This window comes from Rana temporaria, chromosome 8 (genome assembly GCF_905171775.1).
Source record: "Rana temporaria chromosome 8, aRanTem1.1, whole genome shotgun sequence".
In the NCBI taxonomy this organism is placed as follows: Eukaryota; Metazoa; Chordata; class Amphibia; order Anura; family Ranidae; genus Rana; species Rana temporaria.
This window is the reverse complement of record NC_053496.1, coordinates 174,796,905-174,822,823: the sequence shown is the minus strand read 5'-3', so window position 1 is coordinate 174,822,823 and position 25,919 is coordinate 174,796,905. Positions and strand designations below refer to the sequence as shown.

The 25,919-nt window shown below is 44.7% G+C and overlaps 2 protein-coding genes and 2 long non-coding RNA genes across 5 annotated transcripts; all 4 read right to left on the bottom strand.

Moving 5' to 3' along the window:
* Positions 1–12: 12 nt before the first annotated feature.
* On the bottom strand, positions 13–2,243 carry LOC120909497. The gene is made up of 3 exons (XR_005741277.1): positions 2,221–2,243; positions 2,007–2,104; positions 13–52 (listed from the first exon to the last, which is right to left on the bottom strand). It is a non-coding gene; the product is annotated as an uncharacterized LOC120909497 (long non-coding RNA).
* Positions 2,244–8,915: 6,672 nt separating this feature from the next.
* Positions 8,916–14,883, bottom strand: LOC120909488 (oocyte zinc finger protein XlCOF8.4-like). Its single transcript, XM_040321265.1, has 3 exons — positions 14,772–14,883; positions 14,506–14,647; positions 8,916–10,073 (listed from the first exon to the last, which is right to left on the bottom strand). The coding sequence occupies exons 1-3, from the start codon at positions 14,844–14,846 to the stop codon at positions 9,280–9,282; spliced, it is 1,011 nt and encodes a 336-aa protein (XP_040177199.1). The 5' UTR covers positions 14,847–14,883; the 3' UTR covers positions 8,916–9,279.
* A 2,210-nt stretch (positions 14,884–17,093) lies between these two features.
* LOC120909493 lies at positions 17,094–18,274 on the bottom strand. Of its 2 annotated transcripts, none has more exons than XR_005741274.1 (3): positions 18,177–18,274; positions 17,211–17,319; positions 17,094–17,124 (listed from the first exon to the last, which is right to left on the bottom strand). It is a non-coding gene; the product is annotated as an uncharacterized LOC120909493 (long non-coding RNA). The 2 variants fall into 2 exon arrangements; XR_005741273.1 differs by having other exon boundaries at positions 17,211–17,369; positions 18,177–18,255.
* Positions 18,275–20,957: 2,683 nt separating this feature from the next.
* Positions 20,958–24,815, bottom strand: LOC120909483 (zinc finger protein 501-like). Its single transcript, XM_040321260.1, has 3 exons — positions 24,705–24,815; positions 24,440–24,581; positions 20,958–22,158 (listed from the first exon to the last, which is right to left on the bottom strand). Exons 1-3 carry the CDS (start codon positions 24,777–24,779, stop codon positions 21,167–21,169), a joined length of 1,209 nt encoding a protein of 402 aa, XP_040177194.1. The 5' UTR covers positions 24,780–24,815; the 3' UTR covers positions 20,958–21,166.
* Positions 24,816–25,919: the final 1,104 nt, after the last annotated feature.

Sequence of the window (25,919 nt, the reverse complement as noted above, 5' to 3'; positions counted from 1 at the left end):
TCTCTTCTTTTTCCTCTTTACCCTCAACTTTGATGTCTTTCAGTTCTTCACCCTAAACCCCAAAAGGTGATAGGATACAATTAACCACTTGAGCCCTGGAAGGTTTTACCCCCTTCATGACTAGGCCATTTTTTGTTATTCAGCATTGTGCTACTTTAACTGGTAATTGCGTGGTCATGCAACACTGTACCCAAACTAAATTTATATAATTTTTCTTTTTTTTCTTGCACATAAATAGAGCATTCTTTCGGCGGTATTTGATCACTACTGGGGTTTTTAATTTTTGTGATATAAACAAGGAGGGCTGCACCCTTGATGGGCATTCTAGAAAGAAGTGTGATGGAAGATTTCCCCTGGGTCTATCGCTTAAATTTTTATTTTTTTAGCTGGTGTCGTACACTGGATCTTAGCCTGTTAGAACATTCATTCCAACATTCACTACAGTGTTCACATGCTACTCCTGCATCAACTCTAGCTCCAGGTGTCAGCCTGGCCAGTGAAGACAGAAACGCATACCTAATATCTTCGTGTACCTTCTGTTCCCTAGTAGCACAATGGTCTCCTTGGGAGGGTGGAGCCCTGACCCTCAATCAGCTTCCATATCATAAGGCATACCTCCCAACTTTCTAAAATGGAAATGAGGGACACCTATCGGCAAAGGTATGCAGGCATAGGACACACCCATTGCCACGCCCCCTTAAAGGAGAATTGTACAAAAACATACGATTGGTTAAACCCACAAGTGCTTTTTTAACACGACTATTCCTTTATATTGGCTCTTGGAATTTAAAAATGCAGCAATTTAGAAATAAGATGAAAGGTTTAGCACTGGAAAACACTTTTTGATAGATAAAAAGTGCATTTTATATACATCTATATAGAACAGACCAAAATGAGGGACAAATGAGGAGAATGAGGGACAGAGGGACATTGCTCTAAATCAGGGACATTCCTTTAAAATCAGGGACAGTTGGGAGGTATGCATAAGGCCTGTGCACAACTGCACAATCAGCAAGTGTTGGTCACCATCAAAACATATACCCAGGATGGAGGCTTCATCTCACCCAATACTCTACAAAACCTCTATGACTCAACAGGATTGGCTAGTCATGGAGAAACCTGAAAGCTCAGTTTTCACCTAGTAAGACACACATCCTGAAGCACCTCAAACTGCATTGGTGAGAACCTTGGGTGCCACCAAACCCTTATTACACCACACAGCCCGGGCACAATATAAATACATTTGATTGACAGGCAAAATACTCCCCTAAACCTTTACCATACTCCAGAATAGCCCTGTTCCTGGCCTAGAGACATATTCAGGGGGCAACGGGTAGAAAAATTATCGTATTTGCCGGCGTATAAGGCGACTGGGTGTATAAGACGCTCCCCTAATTTTCCAGCTAAAATTTGGGCTTTGGGATATACTCGCCATATGAGACGACCTCCTTTCCCCCTCACTGTGCCATTGACTCACCTCACCTCACAGTGCCGTTGCCTCACCTCACTGTGCCATTGCCTCACCGTGCCATTGCCTCAAATCAATTCGCCAATCTTCATTCTTTTATGCATGGCAAAGCGAGTCAGACTGCGGGTGTCCATTTTTTAAAAAGCCGCGCCTCCTCCTCGTGCTGTTCCGTGATAGGCGGAACACTCAGTTTCCCAGAAGAGCCTGTGTTCAGTGATCCGCCTATCACAGACGTCCTCTTGTCCGAGGACGAGACGATGTCGGTGATAGGCGGAACACTAAACACAGGCTCTGCTGGGAAACTGAGTGTTTCACCTATCACGGAACACCACAAGGAGGAGGCGCGGGTTTTAAAAAATGGACACCCGCAGTCTGCATCTGGCGTATAAGACGACTCCTGATTTTTGAGCCATATTTTTGTAAAAGGTCGTCTTATACACCGGAAAAAAACGGTAATAAGTATCTGCTCTCTACATGGAGCACAGAGGGAAAAGGAGGAACAAGGGGCAAGTAGATCCTTATGATCCTTTTAAATTACCTGATCATGGTGACAAATGGTGTGGTTATTCTTTTTGAAATCCCGGGAATACAGAGGATGAGGACATCTCTTTGGTGGGTTCCCATTACTGGATCCATCTGTAGGAAACACACACACTGACTGAATACATTGTTTCTATGTGTTTACCAGATGATGGGGGATCTAGGTGGACCCTCCGTACTGCTCTCTCCTTTACAATAAAGTCTCCTCTTACCCGGTGATGTGAGGGGCGGCTGATTCTCCATCACGACGTCCTTGTAGAGATCCTTGTGTCCTTCTAAATATTCCCACTCCTCCATGGAGAAATAGACAGTGACCTCCTGACACCTTATAGGAACCTGACACACACAATGATACAGTCACCATCCAGACACATCCCTTGTCTGTTACTGGATAATGTCCCAGAATTCCCGACACCGCTCACCTCTCCTGTCAGCAGATCAATGATCTTGTTGGTGACTTCTAGAATCTTCTTGCCACTATTTTTTTCTGTTGTCAGGCAGTGAGGTGGAGGCGCTGTGATGGGTGATGTCCTGTGAAGACGGATGCTGGGTGTTAATAGATCAACTGTTAATTTGTCTATCTATAATTTTATGTAAAGAGAGAAAGTTACAGTCACAACAAGCTACCCAGAATCCTTCCAATCTATCCAATTTGGTCTGTGTTCAGATCCAAGAGTTTTAGTTTTGGATGCAGCAGTAGAAAAGGATTATCACCCCTATCAGTTTTTTTATTTTATTTTTTTGCTTTTGATGTCCTGGCTGGGGAGATTTATCAGCTCCATTTGCCCTGGTGACTATTGTAGCCAGGACTCTTAAAGTGAGAGAAAATAGTAAAAGTTGCACTGTCACTGAAGCAGGAATAGACGTGGGGCGTGTCAGGCTCTGCATTCCATTTGCCATTGCTTGTTTCAGGAAAGTGTTCACAGCCAAGACAAGATACACCTATGAATCAGCCGTCTCCTTCAAGGCTGTTGTCAGATCGACCACAGCAGGAGGGGAGGGGGCAGGTCAAACCTTACAACTATGGTTAGAAAGCATTTAGAAACATGGTTCCAATTGGAATAAGAACTGTAAATAACGACACATATCGTACACACTATAAGAAAATTGGGCGAACATTTTGGTCGGAGGAGCGATTTACGATTTTCTGATACTGTGTACACAACTTTCGACAGCAGATTGCGACTTTCCGAACGGACAAACTCCAAAATTCAGAACAGAACAAACTATTTTATTTTAATGTGTACCGTTTTCGTACGAGAAAAATCTGAAAAGAAAGACTGCGCATGATCAGAAACAATAAACAACAAAAAAAAGCATTTGTTGTATGAGAATTTTCATACACCATTTCCTTCCTTGATTCTGACTTTCTATGAAACAACAAAGGAAATCGGATGATCGTTCATGCAAATTTCTTTTAGTGTGTACCACACTTTAGTGAATATGGAGGAAGAGGACAGACATGATGGGGGGGTACTGAATGTAAATATAAAATAATATCTTATTACCTCCTCTACTGCAAGGTCTCCTCTCTACTTCCTCACAAATCACCTCTAACCCGGAACTTCCTGTCTCTACCTTATATAGTGTCCTGTCTTTATCTTACATCACTTCCTGTCTGTGCGATCCACTCACAATAAATGAGATTGTCACCTAGTTGTGATTTAATAACTGCATCCTATGTTCTACTCTATTTAATTTTTTTCTCTCTTCTGCCACCTTCTCCCTTGATGTTGTGAGTATTATATTTAAAACAAACATTACAAAGCAATTAAAACTGAATCAATAAATGAATGAAAAGATATATTAAAAACAATCATTTGATCTTCTTAAAGCGGAGGTTCACCCATACATAACTATTTTTCCCCTTAGATTCCTGCTCGTTTTGTCTAGGGGAATCGGCTAGTTGTTTTAAAATATGAGCCGTACTTACCGTTTACGAGATGCATCTTCTCCGCCGCTTCCGGGTATGGGCTGCGGGACTGGGCGTTCCTATTTTGATTGACAGTCTTCCGAGAGGCTTCCGACGGTCGCATCCATCGCGTCACGATTTTCCGAAAGAAGCCGAACGTCGGTGCGCAGGCGCAGTATAGAGCCGCACCGACGTTCGGCTTCTTTCAGTTACTAGTGATGCGATGGATGCGACCGTCGGAAGCCTCTCGGAAGACTGTCAATCAAGAAGGAACGCCCGCTCCCGAAGACCCATACCCGGAAGCGACGGAGAAGATGCATCTCGAAAACGGTAAGTACGGCTCATATTTTAAAACAACTTGCCAATTCCTCTAGACAAAACGAGCATCCATCTAAGGGGAAAAGAGAAAAAAAAACTTAATTGGGTGAACTCCCGCTTTAAAGCCCCAGATCCATAACCCCATATTCATGTGTTTAACATGACACCATCTTCCCTTATAACCCCATATACCTGTGTATGACATGACACCATCATCCCGAGGAGAGATTACCTCAGAAAATCACACAGCCTGCTCAAACCTCAGGGGGAGAGATTACCTCAGCCTGTTCAAACCTTTAGAGGAGAAATTACCTTAGAAATTCACATAGACCTCTCACACCTCAGGGGAAGAGATTACCTCAGGAGATCACACAACCTGCTCAGACCTCAGGGGGAGAGATTACCTCAGGAACTCTCACAGCCTGCTCAAACCTTTAGAGGAGAAATTACCTTAGAAATTCACATAGACCGCTCACACCTCAGGGGAAGAGATTACCTTAGGAGATCACACAACCTGCTCAGACCTCAGAGGAGAAATTACCTCAGGAAATCACACAGCAGCCCTGTACACACGGCCGGGTATCCCGTCAGGAAAAAAACTTTGGTTTTCTTGACAAGATTCCTTGCAAGCTTGCCTTGCAAAGCCGTGCATACAGACGGCTATTCAAAAGAACCGCCATTCTTTTGAATGGTAAGAACGCTGTGACGTCATCGACTACGACAAGCCGGCGCTCATCACATTCAATGCCGTCGCCGCCATCTTGCTACAGCCCACACTAAACTTGCATGCTACCGCGCATGCGTCAAAGTCTTATCGAGCATGCGCGGGTTTACCATGGACAGGTAAGCATACAGACGACCGGTTTTCTCGGCAGGAAACACTCTGCCGTGAATCCTGACAGGAAAATAGAGAGCAGGTTCTCTATTTTTCCCGGGCAGTTTTCCTGTTGGGGATTCCCGGCCAAATGCTCTCCTGGCAGTTTTTCTGCCGGGAAAACCGGTCGTATGTACGAGGCTAGCCTGCTCAGACCTCAGAGGAGAAATTACCTCAGGAAATCACACAGCCTGCTGAGACCTCAGGAGATCACACAGCCTACTCAGACCTCAGAGGAGAAATTATCTCAGGAAATCACACAGCCTGCTCAGACCTCAGGAGATCACACAGCCTACTCAGACCTCAGAGGAGAGATTACCTCAAGAATTGACACAAACTGCTCAGACCTCAGAGGAGAAATTACCCAAGGAGATCACACAGTCTGCTCAGACCTCAAAGGAGAGATTAACGGCTGTACAGCTACTGGCCGGGTCTCCCTCTCCTGTCAGGGCATCAGGTCTAGCAACAATTAGTGAGTGCTTCTGAGCCTATATTTGTTAGTGATATTATATTTAAGTCCAATTTGTACAGATTTTTCTCTTTTATTTAGCTTGTACGCCAAAAATGTGCCTATCCTAGCCTCTGTATCAGTAACACTGCTAATTTCTCAACTGGGCTTTTATTTTGTTGTCACTGCTAGTTACTCAGGAGCAATTTTAGCAAGAGTCTGGATTGTGTCTCTGCCTGCTTTCCAATGGTTTACTCAGACCTCAGAGGAGACATTACCTCAGGAATTCACACAACCTGCTCATACCTCAGAGGAGAAATTACCTCAGGAAATCACAAAGCCTGCTCAGACCGGAGGAGAGATTACCTCAGGAAATCACAGTTTACTCAGACCTCAGAGGAGAAATTACCTCAGAAGATCACACAGCTTGCTCAGACCTCAAAGCCTCGTACACACGACCGAGTTTCTCGGCAAAAACCAGCAAGAAACTTGCTGGGAGATATTTTTTTTGCCAAGGAAACCGGTCGTGTGTACATTTTCGTCGAGGAAACTGTCGAGAAACTCGACAAGCCAAAAAAAGAGCATGTTCTCTATTTCCTTGACGGAATGGAGAAAATTGGCTTGTCGAGTTCCTCGACAGCCTAACAAGGAACTCGACGAGGAAAACTATGTGTTTCTCCCGTCGAGTTTCTCGGTCGTGTGTACGAGGCTTCAGAGGAGAAATTACCTTAGGAATTCACACAACCTGCTCAGACCTCAGGAGGAGAGATTAACGGCTGTACAGCTACTGGCCGGGTCTCCCTCTCCTGCCAGGACACCAGGTCTAGCAACAATTGGTGAGTGCTTCTGAGCCTATACTTGTTAGTGATATTATATTTAAATCTAATTTGTACAGGATTTTTGTCTTTTATTTACCCTTTACTACAAAAATGTGCCTGTCCTAGCCTCTGTATCAGTAACATACATTTTGTTGTCACTGCTAGTTACTCAGGAGCAATTTTAGCAAGAATCTGGATTATGTCTCTGCCTGCTTTTTAATGCTGATATGTCTCATGGTTACTGACCCTGGCCTGAGCTCGACTGCTCTTATGTCTTCCGCTTACACCTCATTTGTCCACCAGTTATCAATTCAGCTTGCCTGACTCTGCTAACGAACTCTCTGCTCAGTACATGTGCCTGCCAACCTGTACATGACTACCCAGTAGTCTGCCTGCGCCTGCTGTCTGTCTACTGTGACCTGCCAGTCTCTACCGCATTCCCCACAGACTATCATCTGTGCTGCTTGGCAACCCTGGTCCAGTCTGCCGCCGCGAATGCATAGATGACTCATCCACACCTGTCACCACAAGAACTTCTAGGCACTCATGCCACGACATGCTCTGGTGCCTACGGTTACGTTACTAGGGACCTGGAGCCAGAAGTGTAAGAGACACCTGCCTCTCCATGTCAGACTCCACCACCAGGTGGTCCAACCCATGTAACACATTCACATACAGGTATGTGGCATAAAAGAGGTGGACATTACACCTACACATATGAATACATGGCCAGCATAGCTCTCTGTGCTGAAAGAATGCTCACTACGCAATTCTGGCACAGTGAATGAGCTGCCAAAGACAGCTCTTGGTCTGTACTAATGATCAGGAGCCAGCGAGTTCGACTCCCGATCATGTAACCACTGTGATAGTCAATTAATCCGGCTAATCCCCCGTAGAAGTCCCCTTGCGACGAAACAATTGTTGGGTGCCGTGACGTCATTGCGTTCCGTCCTGAACGCTGGCCGTGGTTGCAGATTGAGTAGCGAGGAGCATCGGAACACTACAGCTGAAGCGCTCTCTCTTTCCCTTGTCCATTTATATACAGTTTTTTGGCAACATAACTGTAAGTGCATTACTTTTATTAAATCCTACATCTGGTTTAAACGGTATGCACTATGAAAAGTTTCTTTTATTCCAATTTATGATATCCGGAGCGATTACTGAGGTTTAACTTTGCAGAAAAGGTATTGGGAGACCAGACTTCCCATAGGCTTCATAAGACTGGTGGAAAACAGTCTTTACCTCTGGTAAGCGGCCAATCTTCCTTTCACAAACTGCATGGGTGAACACCTTTTTCACAGCAATCAAGATCTCATCACATTTTGCTAATTAAGGACTCTTTTTCACTTGATTGAGACACATTTTTTATAATTGGGTTTCCAAACGGACTTTGCTGTCTTTTCCATCACATATTTATTTTATTTATTTTACTTATTTGGTCTCTTCTCAAAGAACAATTTTTTTCTTTTGGTTTCACTGCTATTACTTAATTGCATATAAGCATTTATCACTTATATTAGCGCTGCACTGCTTTTTACATTTATAGTCAATTAAAGTGGTCACGTGAACGCCCAATTCTTCTATTAAAGGGACGCTGGGGCTGGGCTGGAAGGGAATAATACTTCCACCAATAGGCTTTGTCCTCATGGTGGATCCGGTGCACCGAATCCTCTTCTGTTCACTGCCTGACTGGTTACAGCTCCCTCATGCCCAGAGCTTTTTTTCTCAGAAAATAGGTGCAGGAACTCAACTACGACCCCGTTCAGATTTCAAAAACAGTAGAAGGGTCTTAAAGGGGCATTAAATGCCAGGATTGCATCACATGCAGAGTTCAGGGGGTTACACACAGAGGGCAGAGCTATCACTTGTAAATACAGAAACCAGACTTCTGTGTTTACAAGTGATTGTGGTGAGCAGGCACCAAAGGGTCTGAGCCAGAGGTGGTGGAACTGAGTTCCCCCAAGTTCCCCCTGAAAAAAAGCCCTGCTCATGCCATGCTGTACAATGCTGGACTGCTGGCCCTGTATTGCATGGCTGGATGCTGATTGCCCTCTCACAACCCTGAATGTCAGACAGCAGCGGTCCATAAAGACATAAATGAGCGAGTTTGGGGTGGAGGAGAATGACTGGCCTGAACAGAGTCCTGACCTCAACCTGATAGAACCCCTTTGGAATGAATTTAGAGTGGAGACTGCTAGCCAGGCCTTCTCGCCCAACATCAGTGCCTGACCTCATAAATGCGCTTCTGGAAGAATGGTCAAACATTCTCATAGACACACTCCTAAACCTTGTGGACAGCCTTTCCAGAAGAGTTGAAGCGGTTACGACTGCAAAGGGTGGGCCAACTCAAAATTGAACCCTACGGACTAAGACTGGGATGTCATTAAAGTTCCTGTTTGTATAAAGGCAGGTGTCCCAATACTTTTGGTAATATAGTGTAACTAATCAGCAGGTGACTCAGCACACCAATGACACTTTTGCAGGAATATCTATATAAATAATTTTTTATCATTCTGTGAATTCAACAAAACCACCAGTTTATTGCCACCATATGTTTATTAACAGTATCAGCAAGTCTCTTTACTTATATGTCAAATAAGATAATCTTTGCGCGTAAAACCCTTCCCGCACTCTGAACACGAAAAAAGATATTCGCCGTGTGTCTCCGTTGGTGTGGAAGAAGTGCGCCTTTGTCAGTGAAACTCTTCCCGCACTCTGAACACACGAGAGGACGCTCCCCCGTGTGAATTCTCTGGTGTGTAAGAAGGCTGGATTTCCGAGTGAAACCCTTCTCGCAGTCTTGACAAGAAAGGGCGCTTGCCCTTGTGACTTCTCAGATGTGCAACCAGGTGTGATTTCTGAAGGAAAAATTTTCCGCACTCTGAACAAGAGAAACGCAAATCATTTTTTGTGCCTTCTTTGGTGTCTACTAACGCTCCCTTGCTGAGTGAAACATTTCCCACACTCTGAGCATGAAAATGGACGCTCGCCTGTGTGAGTTCTCTGATGTGTAACCAGGTGTGATTTCTGAAGGAAAAATTTCCCGCACTCTGAACAAGAGAAACGCGAATCGTTTTTGTGCCTTCTTTGGTGTGTAATAAGGCTCCCTTGCTGAGTGAAACATTTCCCACACTCTGAGCACGAAAACGGACGCTCGCCCGTGTGAGTTCTTAGATGTGATCGAAATATGCTTTTGTCAGAGAAACATTTCCCGCACTCTGAACATGGATGAGTCTCAGTTTTGTGAGTTTTCTTGTGTTTAAGAAGTTCTCTTTTCTCAGTGAAAGATTTCCCGCACTCTGAACATGAAAAGGTCACGCTGGTGTGAGACCTGAGATGTACAACAAGTTCAGATTTTGTTTTTAAAGATGCCCCACACCCCAAACATGAGACTGGATTCTCACTTGCGTGAACTATTTCCTGGGTCAAAGAGGACTCCCCGGGATTAGATGGATCTGTAGATGTTTCTGCACGGTGAGAACTAAGCTGGACGTCTGAAGGAATAGTTTGTGATTGATCAGAAGATCCCTCAGGATTAGAGACATCCATTGATGTAGATGAATGGTAAGGTCTGGGGATATTTTGTGCATTGGGATTTACTTCTGGTGAAGTCGGTCTTATTCCGTCATCTTTTGAGTTCCAATCTGCAGATGATATAGAATGTCTCTCTGAAGAATTCCTGACATGGCGTCCATCTGTTGGAAAGCAATTTTTAAATAAATGTTAAAGGTGTCAGTAAATAAGAAATCATAGACGTTGTTCTAACAGCCAACAGTTTCACAGAACTCTGGCATGGAATTGGGTACAACTGTAAGGCCCCTTTCAGATGAGGTGGATTCCGTTCCAATCAGCAGGGAATTCGCTGACAGATCTCCTTCTGATTGGAGGAGAATTGGCGGATTACACATCTGTGTCCGTTCAGTTTTCAGTTTTAGCCCTGTCTGCTCTATGGGCGGCCGGGTGTAACCGGACAACCTTCCAATCTAAAGTCCGTTTACACCCGCCAGTCCAAAGACATGCATGGACCAGCCAAACAGGCCTGAAAAAACTGAGAGGTGGACCTGATCGAATTGCTCGTCTGAAAGGGGCTCAACACAAAAATATTAATACAAAACAGATAAAGGGTCAATGGACATGGACCTTTCATATGGTGTACACAGTATCTCCTCCTCATTTGTTGGGAACATGACGTTATATTGAGGAATGGAGATGGACCTTTCATATGGTGTACAGTATCTCCTCCTCATTTGTTGGGAACATGACGTTATATTGAGGAATGGAGATGGACCTTTAATATGATGTACAGTATCTCCACCTCCACTTTTTTTATAGGACCCTCAGGGAGCCATCAACAGTTGACCAGTCCCTCAACCATACAGATGAAACTCGAAAAATTTGAATATCATGCAAAAGTTCATTGATTTCACTAATGCTACTTAAGACCAATTTACACCCGCTTGCTCAGCGGGGATCGCTCCATTGATCCCCGTTAAGTCGGCAGATGACAGGGCGGTCCCTTCACACTGTGCAGGGACCTCCCTGTCAGATCTTCGCTCTCCTCTATGGGGGGATCGAATGAACACGGACCGTCAGTCCTCAGACAGATTTTCCTCTGTCTGCAGAATCGGACCATACCTGGGACCGATGAGATCGGGTGTCAGCAGATGTTCATCCGCTGACACCCGCTATCCCATAGGGATACATGTATGTCCGTAGTTCATCCGAAAACGGATGGATGAAATACGGACATATTGTCCGTATGTGTGAAAGTCATGTGATTTGTCATAATTGTGTAGCTCATGAAAACCCCAAATCCACAATCTCAGAAAATTCGAATATAACATGCAATCAATAAAACAAGGATTGTACATAGAAGAATATCAGACCTCTGAAAAGTATAAGCATGCATATGTACTTGGTACTTGGTTTGGGCCCTTTTGCAGCAATTACTGTCTCAATGCGGCGTGGCATGGAAGCGATCAGCCTGTGGCACTGCTGAGGTGTTATGGAAGACTCAGGATGCTTCAATAGCGACCTTAAGCTCTTCTGCATCGTTCGGTCTCATGTCTCTCATCTTTCTCTTGGCAATGCCCCTTAGATTCTCTATGAGGTTCAGGTCAGGCGAGTTTGCTGGCCAATCAAGCACAGTAATCCCACGATCATTGAACCAGGTTTTGGTGCTTTTGGCAGTGTGGGGGAGGTGCCAAGTCCTGCTGGAAAATAAAGTCATCATCCCCATAGAGCTCGTCTGCGGAAGGAAGCATGAAGTGCTCCAGAATCTCCTGGTAGACGGCTGCGTTGACCCCGGACTTAATGAAGCACAGTGGACCAACACCAGCAGATGACATGGCTCCCCAAATCATCACTGACTGTGGAAACTTCACACTGGACTTCAAGCATCTTGCAGTGTGTGCCCCTCCATTCTTCCTCCATACTCCGGCTCCTTGGTTTTCCAATGAGACGCTTCTGACATTGTTTGTTGTTCAGGAGGCTTAAAAAAAGAATACGACATTTGAAGCCCATGTCTAGGATCCGTCTGTGTGTGGTGGCTCTTGATGCACGGACTCCAGCCTCAGTCCACTCCTTGTGAAAGTCCCCAACACTTTTGAATGGCCTTTTCCTGACAATCCTCTCCAGGCTGCGGTCATCCCTGCTGCTTGTGCACCTTTTTCTTCCACACTTTTCCCTTCCACATAACTTTCTATTAATGTGCTTTGATACAGCACTTTGGGAACATCCAACTTCTTTTGCAATTACCTTTTGAGGCTTTCCCTCCTTATGGAGGGTGTCAATGATGGTTTTCTGCACAACTGTCAGGTCAGCAGTCTTTCCCATGATTGTGATTCTTACTGAACCAGACTGAGAGACCATTTAAAGGCTCAGAAACCCTTTGCAGGTGTTATGGCTTAATTAGCCGATTAGAGTGGGACACTTTGAGGCTAGAATATTGCACCTTTTCACAATATTCTAATTTTATGAGATTGTGGATTTGGGGTTTTCATGAGCTGTAAGCCATAATCATCACAATCATGACAAATCATGGCTTGAACTATCTTGCTTTGCATGTAATGAGTCTCTCTCATATGTTAGTTTCACCTTATAAGTTGCATTAGTGAAATAAATGAACTTTTGCACAATATTAAAAAACATTGAATTTCACCTGTACATCACTCCCAAAGTCCTCCCAGCAACAATAGATCCCCCTGCATCAATAGACCTCCCAGCAACAACAGATCTCCCACGATAATATATGCCGCAGCAGCCAACATAAATAGACTCTCCAGCACACCCCTTGCCATTACATACAGTACATTTAGCACTAGAGGTGCCAGAAATGCATTCCCACTGAAAATAAACCTGACTTTAAGTCTTGACCCTTTGAGCATCTATTTACCCAATGCAACCTCATCCTTTAACAGTATGTTACAAAAAATGGGTATTATAATTGGAGTTGTGTGCACTAAAATAATTTTAGTGTATTTTCCCTGAAAATATTTGAGAAACAGTTGAGCCAATATCACGCGATATAACAATTTTCAACTACCATTACTATATTAAGGGGGGTGTGGCCTGGAGAGCAATGGGATAGGTCGCATGTAGAGTGAGCTCCGCTTGCCCATACTCCTCTCTTTACTATCTTGCCTAAATCCTGTTTGATTCCTGCTATCATCTACTCCCGGGGACCTGTCCTGCTTCCCCCTAACTTCCTGAAGCCTGCCAGCTTGCTAGAACGCTGCCGGCACCACCAATGCAGGGCTTCCCGGTCATCTGCCTTAGGAAAGGCCGCGGCACCGGCCTAGTTCCTGGAGCAGCGGCCATGTTGGTCCACCCGGTGGCGGCCCCAGCGAGTTCTCCTGGCCTTCCTGTCTGACCTGTGCTCCATCCCCTCCTGCAACAGCCTCCGGACTGCCTGAAGCCACTACCGCAGCGCCTCCTTACCCTGCAGCTGCTCTGGCCATCTTACTCCACCCAGCGACGGAATGGGCAAGTATCACAGGCTTCCCTGACCACCTAGAGCCCAGGCTCCCCAATCCAGCCTCCGGACCGCACAGCTACCTAGTCACTGCCTGCAGCTCACATTGGGACACCCCTAGACAGAGGTGGGAAGTGGGACATAGAGGATCGGGTCTAGTAAGCAGCGGCTATCTTGGTACACTCGGGGATCCTCCTGACCGCCCCTACAGTATGTCTCTATCAAAAAAGAATTCCGAGGCCTCCGACAAGCTAGCTAAATACCGCCGGCTTGAAGAAGACCAACAGGCCAGAGATGGCGATGACGCTTCCCCGGACACGGAACAGTCTGTGGTGGCTACTAACAAAGTACTGGATGCTATCGCCCTGTGCCAGTGCACGCTCACCACCAAAATTGAGGTGGCCAATTAAGGTGTCCCTTATCCGGCAGGACCTCTCTACCCTCCGGGACCCCTGACGGAGACCCACATTAGCAGATCAGAACATATCTTGCACCCCCTGCAACATACCACTGACGAGGTACGCTGCAGCGACAACAGATTAGCACGAAACAGGGCAACATGGAAAATCGCCTCCGGAGATGTAACCTCCGCTTCATCGGCCTTCCTGAGAATGCTGAGGGCAATGATTCGACGAGCTTCCTTGAAAACCTCCTGACATCAACCTTTGGCAGGGACGCATTCTCGGTAATGTTCGCAGTGGAGAGAGCCCATCGAATCCCTGCCCGCCCTCCTCCCAAAGGAGCTCCACCACGTACCCTGATAGCGAAGTTTCTCAACTTCAGCGACCGCGACAAGATCACCTGACCAGAGAGAAGGGAAATATCCCCCATACCAACACACATGTGGCCGTCTTCCCGGACTTCTCCAATGAGGTACAATGGTAACGGTCCAGGTTCCAAGATGTTAAGCGGCGCCTTCGCGATCTACACCTCAAATACGCTATGCTGTACCCCACAAAGCTTTGTGTGGAATGTGGTGGTCGAACCTACTTCTTCGAGGACCCCGATTTGACATCCACTTGGATTGACCAGTGGGACCATTACTGTATTAAAATATATGTTTGGGTGTTTTAACTAATCTTCAGGCCTAAAATGTATATTTAACATATGTAAAAAAAAAAAAGTACAATGAAAATATGAAGTTTATTACTTACTTGTGTCCATATGTAGAGAAGATTCCTCCTGTGTACTTTTCATAATCATCTCCCCCTCCTCCATAGACTGCTGATCTCCCCTCACCAACCTCTTCTCTTCTTCCTCTTTAATCTCAACTTTGATGTCTTTCGATTCTTCACCCTAAACCCCAAAGATGATAAAATGTAACATCTGGAAACATTACTGCAAATAACAAAAGACTACACAGAAGAATGTCACCTCATAGTTTAATATCATTTGAGTTATATTGCTCAGTCCCACCTACCTGATCATGGTGTGTATAGCTGTGATATTCTTGTATGGAATCCCGGGAATACGAGAGGGGAACGTCCTCCTCCATAGACTGCTGATCTCCACTCACCAATGTCTCTTCTTTTTCCTCTTTACCCTCAACTTTGATGTCTTTCAGTTCTTCACCCTAAACCCCAAAAGGTGATAGGATACAATTAACCACTTGAGCCCTGGAAGGTTTTACCCCCTTCATGACTAGGCCATTTTTTGCTATTCAGCATTGTGCTCCTTTAACTGGCAATTGCGTGGTCATGCAACGCTGTACCCAAACTAAATTTATATAATTTTTCTTGCACACAAATAGAGCTTTCTTTTGGCGGTATTTGATCACTACTGGGGTTTTTAATTGTTGCGCTATAACAAGGAGGGCTGCACCCTTGATGGGCATTCTAGAAAGAAGTGTGATGGAAGATTTCCCCTGGGTCTAGCTCTTAATTTTTTTTTTTTAGCTGATGTCGTACATTGGATCTTAGCCTATTAGAAAATTCATTCCAGAACACTACGGTGTGCACATGCTACTCCTGCATCAACTCTAGCTCCAGGTGTCAGCCTGGCCAGTGCAGACAGACACACATACCTGATATCTTCGTGTACCTTCTGGTCCCTGGCAACACAATGGTCTCCTTGGGAGGGTGGAGGCCTGACCCTCAGTCAGCTTCCATATCATAAGGCCTGTGCACAACTGCACAATCAGCAAGTGTTGGTCACCATCAAAACATATACCCAGGATGGAGGCTTCATCTCACCCAATACTCTACAAAGCCTCCATGACTCAACAGGATTGGCCAGTCCTGGAGAAATCTGAAAGCTCAGTTTTCTCCTAGTAAGACACACATCCTGGAGCACCTCAACCTGCATTGGTGAGAACCTTGGGTGCCACCAAACCCTTATGTGACACCACACAGCCCGGTCACATATATATATATATATATATATATATAGTGGGAGGGGGGTTGTTAGCGCTCATGGAAAATGTGTTTTTTCAGTGATTCAAGACAGTCAGGAACTATATTTAGCCCACTTTTATTTAAAAGCACAAAAAGTTCACAAATACATCAGTAGCCCTTGCAGGGGGATTCCACCATTACTGTATCTTGCATACTCAACACTTTAGCCTCCTGGCTTTCATTCTTGCCATCGTGCTGTTTCAGGCCTTTTGCCTAGGCCTTAGGTCTGCTCCTCAGAACAAAGTTTTCTAGAGTTAAGCTCTCTCCTAGCTTGCTCCTGATCAGCGCCTTGTTGCTCAATCACCAATAAAATCTGCCTCCTGCAGACATGCATGCTCTGGCTGCACCCATGCAGCGTCTGACTCCTCTCTCAGAGGGATGGGAGTCCACGTGACTCCCAGGAACAGACTTCCCATCTGTTGGGTGGGGCCCTGAGACATAGTCAGGTCAGAACTAAATAACCCAAAACACAGCTGTGCAAATAGCGTACATTTCTCTCCAAAATCTGGCGTAAACCAAATGTCTTTAAGGTCGCACAGGGTCACACCGCCACATATACACACACACTCAATCCTTCTCTCATAGCCATCAAAAGAACTATATGCTTTTTGCTGACAGTAAAAGACTATTTTTAATCAATATATTTTAAAGAACCCTCCACTTAGGTGAAAATAAATACATTAGATCGACATGCAAAATACTCCCCCAAACCTTTACTGCAGAACAGCCCTGTTCCTGGCCTAGAGACATATTCAGGGGGCAACGGGTAGAAAAATTAAAAAGTATCTGCTCTCTACATGGAGCACAGGGGGAAGAGGTGGAACAAGGAGCAAGTATATCCTTTTGTATCATTTTAATTTACCTGATCATGGTGACAAATGGTGTGGTTATTCTTTTTTGAATCCCAGGAATACAGAGGATGAGGACATCTCTCTGGTGTATTTGTGTCACCAAATGACCTCCTCTTGACATTCTTGGAGGGATCTCTGTGTCCTTTTGAAAACTCCTCCATCACATCAAACTCATCTTCATCCTCCTTTTTTATCTCTTCTTTAATTTTACATGAGATGGTGTGATCTTCCTGTGTGGAATACAGAGGACGGGGACATCTCTCTGGTGGGTTCCCATTACTGGATCCATCTGTAGGAAACACACACACTGACTGAATAGATTGTTTCTGTGTGTTTATCAGATGATGGGGGATCTAGGTGGAACCTCCGTACTGCTCTCTCCTTTACAATAAAGTCTCCTCTTACCCGGTGATGTGAGGGGCGGCTGATTCTCCATCATGACGTCCTTGTAGAGATCCTTGTGTCCTTCTAAATACTCCCACTCCTCCATGGAGAAATAGACAGTGACATCCTGACACCTTATAGGAACCTGACACACACAATGATACAGTCACCATCCAGACACATCCCTTGTCTGTTACTGGATAATGTCCCAGAATTCCCGGCACCGCTCACCTCTCCTGTCAGCAACTCAATGATCTTGTTGGTGACTTCTAGAATCTTCTTGGCACTGGTTACCTCTGTTGTCAGGCAGTGAGGTGGAGGCGCTGTGATGGGTGATGTCCTGTGAAGACTGATGCTGGGTGTTAATGGATCATCTGTTAGTTTGTCTATCTATAATTTTGTGTAAAGAGAGAAAGTTTCAGTCACAACAAGCTACCCAGAATCCTTCCAATCTATCCATTTTGGTCTGTGTTCAGATCCAAGTGTTTTACTTTTGGATGCAGTAGAAAAGGATTATCACCCTTATCAGTTTTTTTTTCTTTGCTTTTGATGTCCCCGCTGGGGAGATTTATCATCTCTATTTGTCCTGGTGACTATTGTACCCAGGACTTAAAGTGAGAGAAAATAGTAAAAGTTGCATTGTCACTGGAGCAGGAATAGACCTATGAATCAGCCGTCTCCTTCAAGGCTGTTGTCAGATCGACCACAGCAGGAGGGGAGGGGCAGTTCAAACCTTATAACTATGGTGAGAAAGCATTTAGAAACATGGCTCCAATTTGGATAAGAACTGTAAAAAAATGACAATGATAGATCTTCTTTAAAGAGATTCCCTTTAACTTCTTAAGACTCGTACACACTATAAGAAAATTGGGCGAAAATTTTGGTCCGAGGAACGATTTTCGATTTTCTGATACTGTGTACACAACTTTCGACAGCCGATTACGACTTTCCGAACAGACAAACATCAAAATTCAGAACAGAACAAACTATTTTATTTTAATGTGTACCGTTTTCGTACGAGAAAAATCTGAAAAGAAAGACTGCGCATAATCAGAAACAATAAACAACAAAAAAAAAAGCATTTGTTGTATGAGAATTTTCCTTCCTTGATTCTGTGTGTACTTTAGTGAATATAGAGGAAGAGGATGGACATGACGGGGGGTTACTGAATGTAAATATAAAATAATATCTTATTACCTCCTCTCCTTCCAGTTCCAGCAATGTCTCCTCTCTGCTTCCTCACAAATCACCTCTAACACGGAACTTCCTGTCTCTAACTTATACAGGGTCCTATCTTTATCTTACATCACTTCCTGTCTATGCGATCCACTCACAATAAGTGAGATCGCCACCTAGTTGTGATTTAATAACTGCATCCTATGTTCTACTCTAATTTATTTATTTATTTTTCTCTTCTGCCACCTTCTCCCTTGATGTTGTGTATTAAAAACAAACATTACAAAGCAATTAAAACTGAAACAATAAATTAATGAATATATATATTAAAAACACTCATTTGATCTTTTTAAAGCCTCAGATACATAACCCCATATTCCTGTGTGTGACATGACACCATCTTCCCTTATAACCCCATATACCTGTGTATGACATGACACCATCATCCCGAGGAGAGATTACCTCAGAAAATCACACAACCTGCTCAGACCTCAGGGGGAGAGATTACCTCAGGAACTCTCACAGCCTGCTCAAACCTTTAGAGGAGAAATTACCTTAGAAATTCACATAGACCGCTCACACCTCAGGGGAAGAGATTACCTCAGGAGATCACACAACCTGCTCAGACCTCAGAGGAGAAATTACCTCAGGAAATCACACAGCAGCCCTGTACACACGGCCGGGTATCCCGTCAGGAAAAAAACGTTGGTTTTCTTGACAAGATTCCTTGCAAGCTTGCCTTGCTAAGCCATGCATACAGACGGCCATTCAAAAGAACCGCCGTTCTTTTGAATGGTAAGAACGCTGTGACGTCATCGACTACGACAAGCCAGCGCTCATCACATTCAATGCCGTTGCCGCCATCTTGCTACACCCCGTCAAAGTCTTATCGAGCATGCGTAGGTTTACCATGGACAGGTAAGCATACAGACGACTGGTTTTCTCGGCAGGAAACACTCTGCTGTGAATCCTGACAGGAAAATAGAGAGCAGGTTCTCTATTTTTCCCGGGCAGTTTTCCTGTTGGGGATTCCCGGCCAAATGCCTTCCTGGCAGTTTTTCTGCCGGGAAAACCGGTCGTATGCACGAGGCTAGCCTGCTCAGACCTCAAAGGAGAAATTACCTCAGGAAGTCACACAGTTTACTCAGACCTCAGAGGAGAGATTACCTCAAGAATTCACACAAGCTGCTCAGACCTCAGAGGAGAAATTACCCAAGGAGATCACACAGTCTGCTCAGACCTCAAAGGAGAGATTAACGGCTGTACAGCTACTGGCCGGGTCTCCCTCTCCTGACAGGGCATCAGGTCTAGCGACAATTGGTGAGTGCTTCTGAGCCTATATTTGTTAGTGATATTATATTTAAGATTTTTTTCTTTTATTTAGCTTGTACGCCAAAAATGTGCCTATCCTAGCCTCTGTATCAGTAACACTGCTAATTTCTCAACTGGGCTTTTATTTTGTTGTCACTGCTAGTTACTCAGGAGCAATTTTAGTATGGATTGTGTCTCTACCTGCTTTCTAATGCTGATATGGCTCACGGTTTACTCAGACCTCAGAGGAGACATTACCTCAGGAATTCACACAACCTGCTCAGACCTCAGAGGAGAGATTACCTCAGGAAAACACACAGCCTGCCCAGACTTTAGAGGAGAGATTACCTCAAGAGATCACACAGTCTGCTCAGACCTCAAAGGGAAGACTAACGGCTGTACAGCTACTGGCCGGGTCACCCTCTCTTGACAGGACATCAGGTCTAGCAACAATTGGTGAGTGCTTCTGAGATCATATTTGTTAGTGATATTATATTTAAGTCTAATTTGTACAGATTTTTCTCTTTTATTTAGCTTTTACTCCAAAAATGTGCCTATCCTAGCCTCTGTATCAGTAACGCTGCTAATTTCTGTCTGGATTATGTCTCTGCCTACTTTCTAATGCTGATATGTCTCACGGTTACTGACCCTGGCCTGGACTCTGACTGCTCTTATGTCTTCCGCTTACACCTGATCTGTCCACCAGTTACCAATTCAGCTTGCTTGACTCTGCTAATGAACTCTCTGCTCAGTACATGTGCCTGCCAACCTGTACCCGGCTACCCAGTAGTCTGCCTGTGCCTGCTGTCTGTCTACGGTGACCTGCCAGTCTCTACCGCATTCCCCACAGACTATCATCTCTTCTGCTTGGCAACCGTGGTCCAGTCTGCCGCCAGGAATGTATAGATGACTCATCCACACCTGTGACCACAAGAACTTCCAGGTACTCATGCCACGCCATGCTGTGGTGCCTCCTGTTAAATTACTAGGGGCCCTGAGCCAGAAGTGAAAGAGACACCTGCGCTTCTGGAAGAATGGTCAAACTATCCCATAGACACACTCCTAAACCTTGTGACAGCCTTCCCAGAAGAGTTGAAGCTGTTACGACTGCAAAGGGTGGCCTAACTCAATATTGAACCCTACGGACTAAGACTGGGATGCCATTAAAGTTAATGTTTGTGTAAAGGCAGGTGTCCCAATACTTTTAGTCATATAGTGTAAGTAATCAGCAGGTGACTCAGCACACCAAAGACACTTTTGCAGGAATATCTATACAAATAATTTTTTATCATTCTGTGAATTGAACAAAACCACCAGTTTATTGCCACCATATGTTTATTAACAGTATCAGCAAGTGTCTTTACTTATATGTCTCATAAGATAATCTTTTTTTTTTTTAAGATATTTTTATTAGGTTTAAGACAAACCAACAAACAGAAATAAAACATACAAAAAACAACAACAATACCACCAGACAACCTGGTCATAAACGTTAGGCAATACACTCAAACATAGAAAAATAAACTGACATCAGTGCAAAATATAAAGTAGGCACAGTGGTAAAAGGCTCAGTTATAAAACCGGGATATAGAAAATAATAAGATAATCTTTGTGTGTAAAACCCTTCCTGCACTCTGAACACGAAAAAATATATTCGCCCGTGTGTCTCCGTTGGTGTGGAATAAGTTTTTCAGTTATTGTCAGTGAAACTCTTCCCGCACTCTGAACACCCGAGAGGACGCTCCCCCGTGTGAATTCTCTGGTGTGTAAGAAGGTTGGCTTTCTGAGTGAAACCCTTCCTGCAGTCTTGACAAGAAACGGCGCTCGCCCTTGTGAATTCTCTGATGTCTAACCAGGTGTGTTTTCTGAAGGAAAAATTTTCCGCACTCTGAACAAGAGAAACGCAAATCGTTTTTGTGCCTTCTTTGGTGTCTAATAAGGTCCCCTTGCTGAATGAAAGATTTCCCACATTCTGAGCACGAAAATGGACGCTCGCCCGTGTGACTTCTCTGATGTGTAACCAGGTGCGAGTTCTCAAGGAAAAATTTCCCGCACTCTGAACAAGAGAAACGCAAATCGCTTTTGTGCCTTCTTTGGTGTCTAATAAGGCTCCCTTGCTGAGTGAAACATTTCCCACACTCTGTGCACGAAAATGGACGCTCGCCAGTGTGAGTTCTTAGATGTGATCGAAGTTTGCTTTTGTCAGAGAAATATTTCCCGCACTCTGAACATGAACTATTGTGAGTTTTCTGGTGTGTAAGAAGTTCTCTTTTCTCAGTGAAAGATTTCCCGCACTCTGAACATGAAAAGGACACGCTGGTGTGAGACCTGAGATGTACAAAAAGTTCAGAACTTGTTTTTAAAGATGCCCCACACCCGAAACATGAGACTGGATTCTCACTTGCGTGAACCATTTTCTGGGTCAAAGAGGACTCCCCGGGATTAGATGGATCTGTAGATGTTTCTGCACGGTGAGAACTAAGCTGGACGTCTGAAGGAATAGTTTGTGATTGATAAGAAGATCCCTCAGGATTAGAGACATCCATTGATGTAGATGAATGGTAAGGTCTGGGGATATTTTGTGCATTGGGATTTACTTCTGGTGAAGTCGGTCTTATTCCGTCATCTTTTGAGTTCCAATCTGCAGATGATATAGGATATCTCTCCGAGGAATTCCTGACATGGCGTCCATCTGTTGGAAAGCAGATTTAAAATAAATGATGAAGGTGTCAGTAAATAAGAAATCATGGATGTCGTACTAACAGCCAATAATTTCACAGAACTATGGCATGATTGGGTACAACTGTAAGGCCCCTTTCAGATGAGGTGGATTCCGTTCCGATCAGCAGGGAATCCGCTGACAGATCTCCTTCTGATCGGAGGAGATCGGGCGGATGACACATCTGTGTCCGTTCAGTTTTAGCCCTGTCTGCTCTATGGGCGGCCGGGGTAACCGGACTACCTTCCAATCCAAAGTCTGTTTACACCCGCCTGTCCAAAGGCATGCATGGACCATCCAAACAGGCCTGAAAAAACTGAGAGGCGAACCTGATCGAATTGCTCGTCTGAAGGGGGCTCAACACAAAAATATCAATACAAAACAGATAAAGGGTCAATGGACATGGACCTTTCATATGGTGTACACAGTATCTCCTCCTCATTTGTTGGGAACATGACGTTATATTGAGGAATGGAGATGGACCTTTCATATGGTGTACAGTATCTCCTCCTCATTTGTTGGGAACATGACATTATATTGAGGAATAGAGATGGTACAGTATCTCCACCTTTTTATAGGACCCTCAAGGAGCCATTAACAGTTGACCTGTCCCTAAACCATACAGATGAAACTCGAAAAATTAGAATATAATGCAAAAGTTCATTGATTTTACGAATGCAACTTAAGACCCCTTTACACCCGCTTGCTCAGCGGGGATCGCTCCGTTAATCCCCGCTGAGTCGGCAGATGACAAGGCACACTGTCCTTTATACAAAATATTTAAAAAATGGGTATTATAATTGGAGTTGTGTGCACTAAAATTATTTTAGTGTATTTTCCCTGAAAATATTTGAAAAACAGTTAAGCCAATATCACGTGATATAAAAATGTTCAACTACCATTGCCTGGAGAGAAATGGGATAGGTCACATGTAGAGTGAGCTCCGCTTGCCCATACTCCTCTCTTTACTATCCTGCCTGATTCCTGCTCGATTCCTGCCATCATCTACTCCCGGGGACCTGCCCTGCTTCCCCCGCAGTTCCTGCCTGAAGCGGCTACCGCAGCGCCTCCCTACCCCTGCTCTGGGACAGACCGTGGCCCCGATCTAACTCCCGTAGTGGGGGCCATCTTGCTCCACCCAGCGATGGCCTGGGCAAGTATCACAGGCCTCCCTGACCACCCCAAGCTCCCCGATACAGCCTCCGGACCGTACAGCTACCTAGTCGCTGCCTGCGGGGGGTGGGAAGTGGGACATAGAGGATCCGGCCTAGTAAGCAGCGGCCATCTTGGTACACTTGGGGATCCTCCTTACCGCCCCTACTAAAAATAATTCCGAGGCCTCCGACAAGCTAGCCAAATACCGCCGGTTTGAAGAAGACCAACAGGCCAAAGATTGCGACGATGCTTCCCCAGACACGGAACACTCTGTGGTGGCTACTAACAAAGTACTGGATGCTTTCACCCTGTGCCAGAGCACGCTCACCACCAAAATTGAGGAGGTCAAAATTGATATGTCCCTTATCCGGCAGTACCTCTCTACTCTTCGGGAACGCGAGACGGAGACCTACATTAGCAGAGCGGAAGATATCTTGCACCCCCTGCAACATACCACTGACGAGATACGCCGCCAGCGACAACAGATTAGCGCGAAACAGGACGACATGGAAAATCGTCTCCGGAGATGTAACCTCCACTTCATCGGCCTTCCTGAGAGTACGGAGGGCAATGATTCGGCGAGCTTCCTTGAAAACCTCCCGACATCAACCTTTGGCAGGGACGCATTCTCAGTAATGTTCGCAGTGGAGAGAGCCCATCGAATCCCTGCCCGCCCTCCTCCCCAAGGAGCTTCACCACGTACCCTGATAGCGAAGTTTCTCAACTTCAGCGACCGCAACAAGATCCTCTGCCTGACCAGAGAGAAGGGAAATATCCCCCATACCAACACACATGTGGCCGTCTTCCCGGACTTCTCCAATGAGATACAACGGTAACGGTCCAGGTTCCAAAATGTTAAGCGGCACCTCCGCGCTCTACACCTCAAATACGCTATGCTGTACCCCACAAATCTTTGCGTGGAATGCAGTCAAACCTACTTCTTCGAGGGCCCCATGTTGGCATCCACTTGGATTGACCAGTGGGACCATTACTATATTAAAATATATGTTTGGGGGTTTTAACTAATCTTCAGGCCTAAAATTAACATATGAACAAAAATAAAAAAAAGTACAATGAAAATATGAAGTTTATTACTTACTTGTTTCCATATGTAGAGAAGATTCCTCCTGTTTACTTTCCATAATCATCCCCCCCTCCTCCATAGACTGCTGATCTCCCCTCACAAACCTTTCCTCTTCTTCCTCTTTAATCTCAACTTTGATGTCTTTCGGTTCTTCACCCTAAACCCCAAAGATGATAAAATGTAACATCTGGAAACATTACTGCAAATAACAGAGATTACATAAAAGCATGTCACCTCATAGTTTAATATCATTTGAGTTCTATTGCTCAGTTTCACCTACCTGATCATGGTGTGTATAGCTGTGATATTCTTGTATGGAATCCCGGGAATACGAGAGGGGACCGTCCTCCTCCATAGACTGCTGATCTCCACTCACCAATGTCTCTTTTTCTTCCTCTTTACCCTCAACTTTGATGTCTTTCAGTTCTTCAACCTAAACCCCAAAAGATGATAACCCCAATTAACCACTTGAGCCCTGGAAGGTTTTACCCCCTTCATGACTAGGCCATTTTTTGGTATTCAGCATTGTGCTCCTTGAACTGGCAATTGCATGGTCATGCAATGCTGTACCCAAACTAAATTTATATAATTTTTCTTTTTTTTTTTTCTTGCACACAAATAGAGCTTTCCTTTGGCAGTATTTGATTACTACTGGGGTTTTTAATTTTTGCGATATAACAAGGAGGGCTGCACCCTTGATGGACATTCTAGAAAGAAGTGTGATGGAAGATTTCCCCTGGGTCTAGAGCATTTTTTTTTAGCTGGTGTCGTACATTGGATCTTAGCCGATTAGAAAATTCATTCCAGAACACTACGGTGTGCACATGCTACTCCTGCATCAACTCTAGCTTCAGGTGTCAGCCTGGCCAGTGCAGACAGACACACATACCTAATATCTTCGTGTGCCTTCTGTTCCCTGGCAACACAATGGTCTCCTTGGGAGGGTGGAGCCCTGACCCTCAGTCAGCTTCCATATCATAAGGCCTGTGCACAACTGCAGAATCAGCAAGTGTTGGTCACCATCAAAACATGGACCCAGGTTGGAGGCTTCATCTAACCCAATACTCTACAAAGCCTCCATGACCCAACAGGATTTGCCAGTCCTGGAGAAAACTGAAAGCTCAGTTTTCTCCTAGTAAAGCCTCGTACACATGATCCAACTTTATGGCCATAATTGTCTGACTGACGTGTTCTGTCGGATAATCCGACCGTGTCTATGCTCCATCAGACAATTGGCTAAATTAACGACAAAAAAATATGGCTGTTCATGCTCACCAACTTTTGGGCAGTAAATCGATTATGTCAGTTTATCCGATCATGTGAACACAAATTGGTCCAACTAAATTCAAATGTACAAACACGCATGCTCCAAACCAATGCTAAACATCAGACAACAATAGCAGAAGTTGCCCAAAGGGTGTCGGTAAAGAGCTGAAAAACCACATGATTTGGTGAATGTTGGGTAAAACTTTTGTGCCGTGTGTACGCATACCAA

Coding starts and splice junctions, on each gene's coding strand:
- LOC120909488 (XM_040321265.1), bottom strand. CDS start 14,846: ATGGAGGAGGACGTTCCCCTCTCGTATTCCCGGGATTCCATACAAGAA. Junction 14,648..14,771: donor GCTATACACACCATGATCAG/GTAGGTGGGACT, acceptor TTTGGGGTTTAG/GGTGAAGAATCGAAAGACAT. Junction 10,074..14,505: donor TTCTCTACATATGGACACAA/GTAAGTAATAAA, acceptor GCTTTCCAACAG/ATGGACGCCATGTCAGGAAT.
- LOC120909483 (XM_040321260.1), bottom strand. CDS start 24,779: ATGGAGGAGGACGGTCCCCTCTCGTATTCCCGGGATTCCATACAAGAA. Junction 24,582..24,704: donor GCTATACACACCATGATCAG/GTAGGTGAAACT, acceptor TTTGGGGTTTAG/GGTGAAGAACCGAAAGACAT. Junction 22,159..24,439: donor TTCTCTACATATGGAAACAA/GTAAGTAATAAA, acceptor GCTTTCCAACAG/ATGGACGCCATGTCAGGAAT.